Source organism: Trachemys scripta, chromosome 2, assembly GCF_013100865.1.
Source record: "Trachemys scripta elegans isolate TJP31775 chromosome 2, CAS_Tse_1.0, whole genome shotgun sequence".
In the NCBI taxonomy this organism is placed as follows: Eukaryota; Metazoa; Chordata; order Testudines; family Emydidae; genus Trachemys; species Trachemys scripta.
The window spans coordinates 163,731,573-163,745,315 of NC_048299.1; the positions used below are offsets into that span (position 1 = coordinate 163,731,573).

Below are 13,743 nucleotides of genomic sequence, written 5' to 3' on the forward strand. Positions count from 1 at the left end.
CCGAAATTGCTTTGCCCCGGGCCCCCTGAATCCTCTGGGCAGCCCCGGTACCCCCAGCAGCCCTTGGCTCGGAACCCACCCTCCCCTAGCCCAAGTAGCAGAGTGACACTCTGGTGGGCAGGGCCTCAGGATACGTGGGTTCTCCTTGCTGTCCTGCTTGGTAACTGTGGCAGGTCCCCCGCTCCTTTGCCTCAGTTTCCCCACCGTCCCTGCGTGGATTGTGGCAGGCCGGGGGGGGGGACTCCCTCTGGCNCAGAGCTCGGTGTGCTGGGGCCGGGTGGGTGCAAAGCACCTGGAGGTCTGGGTGAAGTCCTAGCAGCTTCCTGGTGCCCACCAACCCGCCCCCACCACCGACATGCCCGTGTGGCACTCACACAGGCGGAGCCAGTCCCAGCGTCTGTCCCACATCTCCACCATCTCACGCCTCTTCTCAGTCAGCTGCAGCAGCTTCTCCTTGATCTGGAAGGGGAGAGAGGAGAGAAATAACCACGGCGTTTTCCACTCCCGGCTCTGGCGGGTGTCTCTGTAACTGGCTCTACAGATCTGCCTCGTGCTGCTCTGGAGGGCCCTCAGGCGGGAAACCGCCATCGGATGTTGCTTTACACGGCGCACCCAGGACACGCTGGGCACGTCGCAGGCTCTGAACGAGGGATGACACCTCCGCCGCGGGGTCGGGAAATGGGGGGAGGGGCTCACCATGGAAAGTTTTGACGGAAAGAAAAAAATTCATTTTTAATGTACATTTTCCAGGGAAAATGTTGCGGTTTTGATGAAAAAAAAAAAACCACACACGGAAAACCAAAATATTTCCATTCAGTAATGCTGCCGCGGTGCCTCATGGGAGTTGTAGTTCGGGTGCACCATGCTCCCATTGTCTGTGGTGGGCTGGGCTCGCCAGCCAGACTACCTCCCCCATGAGGGATCACAGGGGAGGCGCAGGTGCAGTGCACCCTGGGAGATGTAGTTGGGCTAGGCTGCCCTGCCCATAGAAGCAAATGAGAGCATGAGGCATCGTGCTCCTCACCTCGGCGCCTGCTTGGTGTCTGCGCTGCAGCAGCTTCTTCCCCAGGTCGACACAGCTGGCGAAGCTCTTCTGCCTGGTTTCAATCTCGGACTTGATCCCCTGGTGGTATTTCATCAGCAACTCCACGGACGAGACATCTCTGCATAAGGTTTTGATCAGACAGTCCCTTTTTTAAGCCCTGTCCCTGCCGTCCCGACTTTTTTTGGCAAGAGTGGGCAGTTGGCAACAGCAAACGGGACAAATGACCACTTTCACAAAAAAAAAAAGTGGGGAGTGGAGGAACATGGGGGGTGGGTGAGGGGTGGTGCCAGCCCTGCACAGGGGGAGGCAGAGCTCGGTCAGGGGGGAGGCAGGGCTTGGGTGAGCAGTGACGCCAGTCCTGCGTGATGGGGGGGGAGTGGTGGGAGGGGCTGGGCTCAGGCGAGCGGCTGTGTGGGGAGCCAGCCCTGTGTGGGGAGGTGGGTTTGAGTGAGCAGCTCGGGCCAGCCCCATGCACGGGGAGGAAGGGCTCAGGTTAGCCCCACATGGTGTCCCATTTTCCCTTTGGGAAATATGGTCACCCTGTCTCTACAGAACAGGAGACTTGCAAAGTTCAGAGCTGCTTCTCAGCCTCTGATGAGTGTCAGGTGAGGATTTAAAAGCTGGGAATAGAGACGCCCCCGTGGCATGTCGGACCCTGTGTGGGCCATTCCCCCTCAGTGGCGATTTACCTGGGCTTCTCCTGGGTTTCGATCTGCCGGGCGATGCTCTCCATCCAAGACAGGAGGTCCCGGACCATGCTGAAGAAGCGGAATTTCTCGGCCGTGTCCACCAGCTGTGCCCGCCGCCCACTGCAGGCATCCAGCAGGGCCTTCCAGGCCCTCACCACCTCCTCCTCTTGCCTCTGGATCACATCGGCTTTTTCCCCCGCATAGGCTGTCTGCAGCCGCGCTGCTACCTCCCGGAACTGCTGGACCTGCCGGAGAGAGCACGGGGAAACGTGGCCAAGGGGGGGGAAAGCCACGACTCCTGGGCCCCATTCCCCCATCTGCCTGTAGTCCCATCACAATTCAGGGCTGATCCCATAGAGACAGGGAAGTGGTAAATAACAACAAGGACGGGTCACTTGGTAAGCTGGGCACACGCAACCGACGTGTATTTTGATCTGGCCAAATGCAAGGTTCTAGGAACAAGGAATGCAGCCCCCACCTACAGAACCGGGAAAGCAGGACCTCTGAAAGGGACTTGGGCATCACCCTGGACGAGCAACTCAGCATGCATCAAGCCAGGGTGATGCTGTAGCCGGGAGGATGAACGTGAGACTACCGAGTAGGACTAGGCAGGCGGTATTGTGGCTGTGCACGGCATTAGCGGCACCATTCCTGGAGACCGAGTCCAGTTCCGGCGCCCACCCTGCTCCAAGGAGGTTGAAAACCAGGGAAGGGCCCAGGAAAGAGCTCCAGGGCGATGTGAGGTCTGGGAACCGGCCGTGCAGCAGGAGACTGGAGGGGCTCAGGCTGGTTAGTTTATTCAGCACAAGGCTGAGAGCTGACTCGATCCTGCTCTATCGGGCTGGGCGGGAGATTTCTGCTAGCAGGGGGCTCTGTAATCCAGTCCAGTGGTTCTCAAACTTCACTGCACCGCGACCCCCCTTCTGACAACAAAAATTACTACATGACCCCAGGAGAGGGGACCAAAGCCTGAGCCCGCCTGAGCCTCGTCGCCCCTGGCGGGAGTGGAGCCCAAGGGCTTCAACCCCGTGTGGGGGGGACCTGTAACCTGAGCCCCCCGACCCAGGGCTGAAGCCCTCGGGCTCCGCTTCAGCCCCGGGGCCCAGCAAGTCTAACGCCAGCCCTGGTGACCCCATTAAAACAGGGTCGCGACCCACTTGACGTCCCGGCCCACAGTTTGAGAACTGCTGATCTGACGCCGTCCAAGTGAGAGCCAGCGGCTGGGAGCTGAAGTCAGCCACATTCCAGCTTGAAATGAGCTGCAGATGTTTAGCAGGGAACAGATCGCCCAGGGCAGGGCAGGTTCCCTGTCCCTGGTCTGGCATCTATAAATCCAGGCTGGATGGCCCCTCTCGAAGCTCTGTTCCAGCTCAGCCCGGTGTTCTGGGCTGGTCGCAGGGATCCCTGGGGGAGACTCTCTGCCTGGTTTACAGGAGCTCAGAGTGGGCTCGTCTGGCCCTGTAATCCATGCATCACCTACGAGCCACGTTCCGCGGCTGGTGGCCTACAGGTGGAAGCGGAGCGTGGCCTAGCGAACCCCAAGCAGGGCAGACACGGCCCCTCATTTCCCCCAGCTAATCACACCACAGGGAAAACACTCCCCAGCGAGCCATGGTGCTGCTGTGACAGGAGCGGCTGGCAATAAGGCAGCCCAGGGGCATTGCCGGCAGGCGCTCTACCGTGGCAGAGCGGAGTCTGATCCCAGACCCCCGGAGCTCTAGGAGCCCTGAGCTCCTGCAGCGGGGGAGCTGTACCTGCCCCTCCAGCAGGCGGATGTCGCGCTCGAAGGCCGTGTGCATGCGGTGGAAGGACTCGGCGGTGTGGGCGTCCTGGCCCAGCTCCGCGGGCAGCTCCCGCTGCTTCTCCTGGATGAGCCCCAGGATCTCCGTGCCATCGTAGAAGTACTTGTGCAGCTCGTAGGAGGTGGTCAGCAGCTGCATGCGCGTGTCAATGAGCTCCAGCAGGTCGGCCCAGCTCTCGTTCAGCCCGTCCTTCCACTCGGCCATGGTGGCGGCCTCCGAGTGGCCAGCATCGATCAGCTGCTCGATGACCAGGTTCACGTTGTCCACACGCTCCTGCCCCACGCTGCCCGTCTCCCGCGCAAAGTCCCGGAACTTCTCCCGCAGCAGCTGGCGGAGAAACAGTCCTCAGCAGGGGCGCTCTCCTCCCAGTGGCGGATTAGACACAGGGCCAACGGGGCCGTGCCCAGGGGCCCCGGCCAACTGGGGGGCCTGGCCCCCGATCCGCTCCACCCACCCGGCACTCCTGCAGGGAAACGGAGCAAGCCCCCACGCCCTGACCCCATTTCCCCGGTAGGAGCACAGGGATGCGGGTGGTGGGGCCCCCTCTTGCTCTGGCCCAGGGCCCCACAGAACAGTAATCCATCTGTCTCCTCCATACCCCCGTCACGCCCACCTCACCATGGGCATGCTTCTCTGTACAGCCCCCCACCCCCATCCTGGGTGGGCTGCTCTTGACCCCCCCCCCCCCCCCTGGGAGCGTTCCTCCTCCCTCTGCCCCCATGGCCAGGCTGCCCTACCACCCTCTTTCCAGAAAGATGCCCCCTTCCGGCCAGGCTACAGAAAGCTCCCGCCTCACAATGCAAACACCGGGCAGGCGTCCCAAGCCAGGCCAGCTGTGCATTCAGTGAGGCGCCGTGTCCCAAGCCGTGCCCTCTGCCCTGCACGCTAACTCACCGTGACATGGTCGTAGTCCTGCCCCATCTCCTGGGAGGAGGCGGCCAGGTCGCGCTCCGCGATCCACTGCTCCAGGTCGTCCACCTCCCGCTTCAGCTGGAACAGGTGGTACATGTTCTCCAGCCTGTGCCGGCGCTTCTCCGCCAGGTCCTTCAGCCCCGCATACTGCTTATCCACCCGTCCCTGCAGCCGGATGATCTCCTCCCTGGGAGGTACAGACAGCAGGCAGGTCAGGGACCATGGCGGCCGGGAGCCCCGCCGTTCGGAAGACATTGGCGTTCCCAATCGGAACCAAAACAAGGCTCCAAATTTCCCACAACACAAAATGTTAAAATAAAAAGTGCTTGGGGGAAACGGAACTGTCTTGGGACAGTTGAGTTCAACCTTTAGAAACAACGTCTCTTATATGGTAACTTACAATACAATCCCCAATGAACCGAGTGTTCGGGATGGCCTGGTCTGATAGGATCAAACCGGGATGTTCCCATTCTTTTTCAAAAGGAAATGTCATCCAAATCCACACATTCACAGAGAAAGTTTCAACCTTTCCAGACAACTGTCCCCCTTTCAGGGGTCTGATTTGTCTTGTGTACCCCCGAGTTTCACCTCACTTAAAAGCTGACATAAAACCAGACATAAAAATACAAAAGTGTCACAGCCCATTATTACTGACAAATTGCTGACTTTCTCATTACTACCATATGATTATAAAATAAATTGATTGGAATATAACTATTGTACTTACATGTCAGTGTATAGTACAGAGCAGTATAAACACATTGTCTGTATGAAATGTTAGTTTGCACTGACTTCGTTAGTGCTTTTTATAGAATCATCGAATCATAGAATATCAGGGTTGGAAGGGACTTCAGGAGGTCACCTAGTCCCACCCCCTGCTCAAAGCAGGACCAATCCCCAACTAAATCATCCCAGCCAGGGCTTTGTCAAGCCTGACCTTAAAAACCTCTAAGGAAGGAGATTCCACCACCTCCCTAGGTAACCCATTCCAGTGCTTCACCACCCTCCTAGTGAAAAAGTTTTTCCCAATATCCAACCTAAACCTCCCCCACTGCAACTTGAGACCATTACTCCTTGTTTTGTCATCTGCTACCACTGAGAACAGTCTAGAGCCATCCTCTTTGGAACCCCCTTTCAGGTAGTTGAAAGCAGCTGTCAAATCCCCCCTCACTCTTCTCTTCTGGAGACTAAACAATCCCAGTTCCCTCAGCCTCTCCTCATAAGTCATGTGCCCCAGCCCCCTAATCATTTTTGTTGCCTTCCGCTGGACTCTTTCCAATTTTTCCACATCCTTCTTGTAGTGTGAGGCCCAAAACTGGACCCAGTACTCCAGATGAGGCCTCACCAATGTCAAATAGAGGGGAACAATCACATCCCTCGATCTGCTCGCAATGCCCCTACTTATGTAGCCTGTTGTAAAACTAGGCAAATATTTAGATGAGTTGATGTACTCCCTGGAAGACCTCTACGTACCCCAGGGGTATTCATACCCCTGGTTGAGAACCACTGGTCCACATGACAGAGACTTCCCTGCTGCCCCGGATGACACCAGCGACACTGACCGAAGCACCCGTCTCCCAGCTTAACTGCACCGACACTGGAGGTTTTGCTGGCTTTTCCCACTCTTAGCTGACATAGCTATGCCGGCAAATCTTCCTAATGTAAACTAAGCCTCGGTTTCAACAAAATAGCAGGGCAGGGCCTGTCTTTTCCTTCCGTGTCTGCCCACCGCCTGGGCCCTGGCAGAGGCTCCTCGGTGCTGCGATAATACAAATTAATAATAAAGTCCCGAGGGAAACCGTGTCTGTTGGAGAATTTGTAAGCAGCTGTGTTCAGGCCAGCCAAAGGCAGCGTGGCTCAGGGGGCACAGCCCTGGGCTGGGAGTCAGGAGACCTGAGTTCATGGATTCCACCTCCTAAAGGACCATGTGATCATCTCATCTGACCTCCCGTATAACACAGGCCAGAGACCGGCCCTGAATTAATTCCTGGCTGAACCAGAGCAGAGCTTGTACAACAATATCCCATCTTGATTTAAACGTTGGGAGTGATGGAGAATCCACCACCACCTTTGTGCCAATGGCTATTGACTCTCACTGTTAAACACTGACACCTTATTTCCAGTCTGAATTTGTCCAGCTTCAACTTCCAGCCACCGGCTCCTGTTAAGCCGTTCTCTGCTAGACGGAAGAGCCCATTGCTAAATATTTGTTCCCCACATCGGTACGTACAGACTGGGATCAGGTCACCCCTTAACCAGCCTTCCCTTTGTTAAGCTAAATAGATTGAGTCTCTTGTGCTGCTGGGTGACTTTGGGCAAGTCCATTCCCCTCTCAGTGACTCTATTTCCCCTCCCAGCCCGGTCTGTTTAGAATGTGAGATCTTCGGGGCAGGGCCTGTCTCTCACTGTGTGTCCGTGCAGCGCCTGCCCCCCAGGGCCATGATCGCAGCTGGGGCAGGGCCTGTCTCTCACTGTGTGTGCAGCGCCTGGCACAACAGGGCCCTGATCTCAGCTGGGGCAGGGCCTGTCTCTCACTGTGTGTGAAGTGCCTAGTACAACAGGGCCATGATCGCAGCTGGGGCAGGGCTTGTCTCTTGCTGTGTGTCTGTGCAGCGCCTGGCACAATGGGGCCATGATCTCAGCTGGGGCAGGGCCTGTCTCTCACTGTGTGTCTGTACAGTGCCTGGCACAACAGGGCCCTGATCTCACCTGGGGCCTCTATGTGCTACTGTAATGCCAACAATAAGTCTGGCATTCCCAGCAAACAGCATCATTAAAGGGAAACTTGCTAGAACATTTAGTAACCCCCCACATCCCAGCCAAACCTCTGCTTCAGAGCTACCCAACATGCTAGTTAGTCTGCATCCCGTCTAGCAGCTGACAGCCCAGGGATCCCAAGGAGAGTTGCTGGTCACTCTGCATAGGAAGGTGAGTCAGTGTGTGATGTGTTGATGTTTTAATGAATGGCTCATCAGCTGATGCAGATTGTTACAGAACCAGCAGGCAGTTCACAGCCACGGTTTATACCTTCTGACATGGCCTATAGCCACCTGCAACACATCCTGCTCACCGGCCGAGCAGCTATTAACCCTTTACAAATGGCACCTTAATATGATGTGGGACAGATTTGCGCTTAGCCCACACGGTAGAGGCCAGCAGCCAAAGGCCCTGGATTGGGCATCTCTGAGTGGAACGGGAGTCCTGCCCTGTGGCTGTCTCTCTGCCTGTCTGTGCAGCCGGACACTCCCGGGTAGACACCGAGGGAACTCCCAGCTCTGGTGGATTTACCCTCGCTAGCTTTGATCGAGCTAGCCCGCTAAATACAGCGATATGGCCGCGATGGCATGGGCAGCAGGAGGGGCTAGCCGCCCCTAGTGCTATCCCGTCCGAGACCCAAGGTACCTACCCGGGCCACTCGCCCATCCCACTGCCGTGCTGCCAAGGCCACGCTGCTCTCTGGAGGGTGCTAGCTCGGACAGGGCTAGTGCATATATATCTGCTTCTCGCTGTGATGTAGACGTACTCCGAATCTACACAGCAGAGCGGACAGGGCTGGTGCTAGCCCCTGCACGTTTACGGGCGCAAGGAGCAGGAATCGAAGCAGCTGGCGAGAGCTGGCAGGCAGGCTGCCCGCCACCCCAGTGTCCTTAGATGGGTGGGTCAGTGCTCCGGTATTAAGGGGCTCCCCTGCCCGGTTCATACGCACCCCTCCGGATGGCCCGCGGAGAGCAGCGTCTGCGCCCTGCCAGCCAGCTGCTTGATGTTTTTGCCATAATCCTCCATGGTGCGCTGCTGGCGGAGATGTCTCTTCAGCATAACGATGCTGCTCTCTTCATCCTGCAACCAGACAGGGTTAGCACCGGGAGGGGCAGGGGTTGCCAGAGCCCAGGCGCATCTGGGTAAACATTCCAGTTCTGATGCTCCACTGCCCCGCGCTGGCCAGACGTCGGGGCAGAACGCGGGCGATAAAGCCGGGAACTGGGCCCTCGCTTGTTCAAAGGGGCGCCTGCCATTCTGGCCTCCACGCAAACTAGTGCCAAGCGCAGGTTTCCTGCCAGGCTGCCTTGTCCCAGCCATTTCCAATCATGGGGGTTGCAACCTCCCTTTGGGGTGCTCTTGCTAAGAGTGCGTGCGTCTTGCTGCACTCGGGAAGCCACATGCAGTACATGGCCCGAGCAACCATTGCTGCCAAACTACACAATAGTTATGGGTTTTTCTTAAGTCCCCAGCTCCTGGAGTCACATGATTACCCGGCTTTCAGGAGAGCGTTTCCTAGCACCTGTGGTTATGGAGAAAAGCTGGAAATCATGAGACAAGTGGGACCCTCACAGCTTAGAAACCAGAAGGCAACTAAAATAATAACAATGCTTCCACCCAGCTTTTATCATCAGTAGATCTCAAAGCGCTGTATGAAGGAGGTTAGCATCATTATCTCCATTGCACAGAGGGGAAACTGAGGCACAGAAAGGGGCAGTCACCCTGCAGCAGAGCAAAGAATAGAATCTAGATCTCCTGAGTCCCCACCCAACACGCTGGCCACTAAGCCACCCTGCCTTCCCCTAGCCAACATTTAGTATTTACTTTAAATCTCATGATATCGAGGGGCCTGGCTTATGATTGGGGTTGGCTGACACTGAACTATTCTTATTGTTCCGACAAAGCCCATGAACAAAGCCCATGCATATTGTGGCGCACCATCTACTGGCACCTGATCTACTAAGTACCTAGTTACGCATCTACAGACTTCTCTGTGTTACAACGCGCCCCTGGACCAGCCATCTGGTCTCAGGTGGGCCACACCCAGGCTGGGCGTTTTTCAATTGCAGTGACACACAAACAACCCCACAATTTTCGGCAAGGACAGAATCAGCCTGTTGTATGTAATGACCGGGCCTGGCTCTGAGGGAAACGGCTTAAATCTCCAAGCGGAGAGCCTCACCCCTGCTCTGGCCTCTTTGCACCAGGTGAAAGGACAGAAGCAGTGCAAATGGGTTCTCAAAGCCCTGGCTTGGCGAAGGGTCTCTCGGTGGGCAGGATAAAACCTGGGACTTCTGAAGCTTAGTGTATGTGGCTCTTAGCTAAGGCTGTAGCAGACTCACCAATCTCTAGCTAGACTAGATGCAACTAGAGGGGGCAGAGTGCCATGCCCAGCTGTCCTCTGAAGAACCCCCTCACAGGCCCTGGTATAGGGAGCAGCCAGGGAAGTGGCTGGGGCACACAGCGATGCGAGGGCAGCCCAGGGAGACTGTTGTAACTTAAACAGGCCCCTAGGGCTAAGTTACACCCGAGCCTCTGTGGACCCCAGGATCAGGAGGTCAGAAATGTGACTTAAAGCCACCTTTGTGCAGCCCCCTCCTGGGCCGAGTGTTCTTTGCTGATGGTTAGACTCAGGGATGCGAGAGGGGGGAAGAGGCGGCGTGGGGGCGGGGATTCAGGGGAAGAGGCGGCGTGGGGGCGGGGATTCAGGGGAAGGGGTAGTGCGGGAGTGGGGGCTCAGGGAGAAGGGGTAGCATGTGGGTGGGGCCTCGCGGGAAACGCAGGGGGACGGGGCCTCAGTTTGGGCGCCACTGGCCCCCCCCCACTTTTAGGGACCTTCTGCTGCTCCTGACAGGAAAGCTCCAGTAGGGAAACAATAACGGTGACGCTGCGGCAGCCGGGCCTAGCCCCGCCTGCCCAGGACCTGGCGTACACACGCGAGCAGCTGCCGTACTCGGCTTTCTCTTCAGCTCCTGTAAATCTTTCGCCTTTTCCTGAAGACTCACTTGATCCCGTGACAGTAGCTAGCTTGCGTCTACATGTGCTCCACCCCCCGCAGTGCAGACGTGCCCTGAGAAACACCTGGGGCCAAACCTAGCGCTGGGCTGAGCCGGGCGAGCCCCGGTGTGCTGGCCATCGCCCAGACCCCAGCGCGCTGACCGCGGCGGGACCGTGCCTGCTCTCTGAGTGTTTTATTACTAAGCTCCAGCTGGTCTCACCTGTGGCTTCTCATCAGCCACCACGTAGAGCTCTTGCTCGCTGATCCAGGCCTCTGCCTCGCCGACGTCCAGGTAGTACTGCTGGGCCTCGTTCGCCTGCTGCAGCCGCCGCCACCTCCTCCCCGTCTCCTCCTGCAAAGCGCTCCACGACTCCTTCAGCACCCGCCGCCGCTCCTCCACGGCGCTGCAGTCCCCGTCGGCCGCCGCCACCGTGCGCTCGGCCCTGCGCAGGACGTCCTCCACCCGCGGGGAATGGCCCGCGATCTCCTTCTGCAGTGTCTAGCAGGGGAGAGCCCGCGTCACCGCCCAGAAACACGCCCACTGCCCCGCGGGCATCGTGAAGGCCCAGCGGAGGGGACGGCAGGAGTTTTGCATTCACATGGGCACGCTCGCTGCTTCCCAGCTAACGACCCCGACTGCAGGGCAGAAGTGGCTTTTTCCTGCTCGGCTGGTGTGCGGGCAATGAACGTGTCCGGCTAGTGCCCCGGCACTGGGAACAAGGGTGGGAGGGGCTGATGTGTGTGTGAAGGGGTACGTGCCACGGAGCGGGAGGATGGTGCTGAAGCATATGGCTAGTGATGGGGTCACACTCCACAGGGAAGGGATGAGCCAGGTGGCCACTAGCTCCGCCCATGGCCTTGGTCTGTAGCAATGGGACCGTAACCATCTGACTTCAGCATCGTTGACATGCTCCGGGCCTGCACGCGGGAGGAAAGAGATGTATGGTGCCCTCTGGCTCTCCTGTGCTGCCTAGGGGGTCTGGGCGCCCAACTGCCATTCATTTTAATGGAAAATGAGTGTCCAAATCTCCTAGGGCTGAAAGCCTCAGTTTACACGGCTCGTCAAGGTGAGTGTTACCAGACTCCTAGGGGATGCATCTGGGGCCAGGTCCTAGTCACGTCCTGAACGCCTCTGGAAAGACCCATTTAGCCTTTTGCTGCCTGGCTTTGATCTCAGTGTTGGAATGAGCAGCCAGCGATGGACAGACTCACCTGATTCTTCTTCATCAGAAGCTGCACGGTCTGGAGGTTGGCGCCGTGGTCAGTGGATCTGGCCAGGGGCAGCCTCTCCTGCACCCAGAGCTGCAAGACGGAAGCAGAGGAGAATGGAGAGGCCGCGGCCGAGGGGCGGGCAGGGTGGCGGGAGGCTGCGGCGCGGCACGGGGCGCAGTAGGCTGGCGATCTGACAGTGTGACAACCTGCCCACTCACGCCCCCCTGCCCCGCCAGTCAACAGGCTCCACTCAAGCTTCAGCGCCAGCCCCTTGCACCCGGACTTTGCCCTGCCAGGGCTCACTCTAGCCATGAGTCCCGGGCATCCCGGCCCAGTGAACCCCCATCAGAGCGGTGACCCTGTTCCCGGGAGCTGGTCTGGGACCTTCCTTCACACTACTCACTACCGAGCAGCACCCAAAGGAGACAGAATGGAAGCTCTGCATGGCAGGGACTGTCCCTTTGTTCTGTCTCTGTACAGCGCCTAGCACATCAGAGGCGTGGTCTATGGATAGAGCGCCTAGGAGCTACCGTAATACACCTAACGTACAGTACCCAGTACACGGAGGGCCTGGTCCATGACTAGACCTCCTAGGAGCTACCGTAATACACCTAATAAATTACGTACAAGACTTTGCTGTAACACCCAGGGCACTGGAGCAGATGCTCACAAGGGGCTGGGAGGCTTGCGCGAAAGGCCCATTGGGAAGGCAAGGAGCATCGGGAGCCGTAGAGGGCGCGCCTGGCCTTTCAGGAAGCTCACCGTTTCGTCTGCCAGATCCCAGTTGAGCTGGTACTTGGCTCTGGACGACTCCAGCTCCTTCCTCCTCTTCCCCAAGGGCTCCAGGAGATCCAGGAACCTCCTCTCGATGCTCTGCTGCTTGCTGTCGGCCTCGTGCACGTCCCCTCTGGGTGGAGGGGCCTGCGAGAGCAGCTCTTCCATCTCTCTCTTCCGCCTGCTCACTTGCTCATCGAGTCTCTGAAAGCAAAGGGTTGACATTCGCCACTGCCAGCCAGGCGATGGCACGTGGCCACGGCCGCAGCAACAACTACCGGCTAATCAACAGATACTTGGATAAAGCATGTTGATGCTCAAAGAATGCCAGACCCCCAAACCTCTCCTCCTTTCCCCTCCCCTCCCCAGAGCCCTCCTTTCCCGACTTATGTACGTCTTTTCCTATTTTGTTACTCTGACCCCCACCCCAACGGGTTACGTCTCTGCAGTATCGACTGGGTTTGTACTTGCAGCTTTGACAAGGTGTGAATTGCATCATTGCATAATTCCGTTGGAGATCCCGTGACGCACGCGGTATTCGGAGACGTAGGGAAGCCATAAATCGTTCACCTCTTTGTACTTCTCAGTTTGTTTCCTCGTAAAAATCAAATAATCACCAAACAACATTTGGTTGTTACCTGTTTTTGGTATTTTTTTACAGAAAATTGGGTTTTTGACTAAACTAAATTTTTTGTGAAAAGTGTTTGCTTGCTACAAAAAACACCTGTTTTTTCATTGAAAAACGGAATATCTTGCAAACTGAAATATATCTATTCAGAGAGCCCACTGCAGTGACTTATGGGAACTGTAGTTCATTTTCCTCATCCCCATTTTCCTCTATGGACCAGGCTGTCTGGCCAGACTACATCTTCCATGATGCACCTCAGCCAGGGACTCCCATGATGTAACTGTCTCATGCACTATGAGGGGACACCATGATGCATCATGGGAGATGTAGTCCAACAGGGAGCCTGGCTTATAGAGGGTATTGGCGTTTGAGGCACCTAGACTCAGCTCCCATGAGGCACCGAAGCTGCATTTCCCAATTGAAGATTTCAGACTTCGATTTTTCATCAACAATTGAACTTTACTGTGGGAAAGTTTTTAACAAAAACTTTTTATTTCCTTTTCAAAGAATTTTCTGTGGAAAAAAGCCCGTTTTCTAACCAGTTCTCCCAGCTCTTCATGGCTCCTAATTCCAAACATGACCCAAGCTAACCCAGTACAACTACCCATCCCCTGGTACTGGCTGGACCATGGATAGGTTTAAGAGTCTATTACTTCCTCTGAGCTAACAGACCCGGCCTGACAGTGCCAGCTCCTGCTTTTAGATCCATAGGTTCAATCCCAGAGAAGACCTTGCCACAGGGCAGCGTGACACACACATGTTGAATGTTTATACGGGGTTAGATTGAATTAAAAACAAAATAGAAAAGCGTTTTCAAATGACCAGTCCCTGCGGGATTCATCCCCTTGGAGGAAGGCTGCTCATATTACCCAGGAGGGAGGGATTGCAAGGGACCCAGGGGATTGAACTAGAGCCTCTCAACTAAA

The 13,743-nt window shown here is 56.7% G+C and overlaps 1 protein-coding gene across 1 annotated transcript in view; it reads right to left on the reverse strand.

Annotated features, from left to right (window-relative positions):
- Positions 1-312: 312 nt before the first annotated feature.
- LOC117871781 (spectrin beta chain, erythrocytic-like) overlaps positions 313-13,743 on the reverse strand; it is a 35,873-nt gene continuing 22,442 nt past the window's right edge. Inside the window, exons 14-22 of the mRNA XM_034759545.1 lie at positions 12,178-12,393; positions 11,416-11,505; positions 10,424-10,702; positions 8,155-8,285; positions 4,431-4,635; positions 3,489-3,863; positions 1,735-1,979; positions 1,025-1,163; positions 313-459 (exon numbers count right to left, since the gene is read on the reverse strand). Of these exons, the coding sequence (XP_034615436.1) occupies positions 313-459; positions 1,025-1,163; positions 1,735-1,979; positions 3,489-3,863; positions 4,431-4,635; positions 8,155-8,285; positions 10,424-10,702; positions 11,416-11,505; positions 12,178-12,393 (1,827 nt within the window). The remainder of the gene's footprint in view (positions 460-1,024; positions 1,164-1,734; positions 1,980-3,488; positions 3,864-4,430; positions 4,636-8,154; positions 8,286-10,423; positions 10,703-11,415; positions 11,506-12,177; positions 12,394-13,743) is intronic.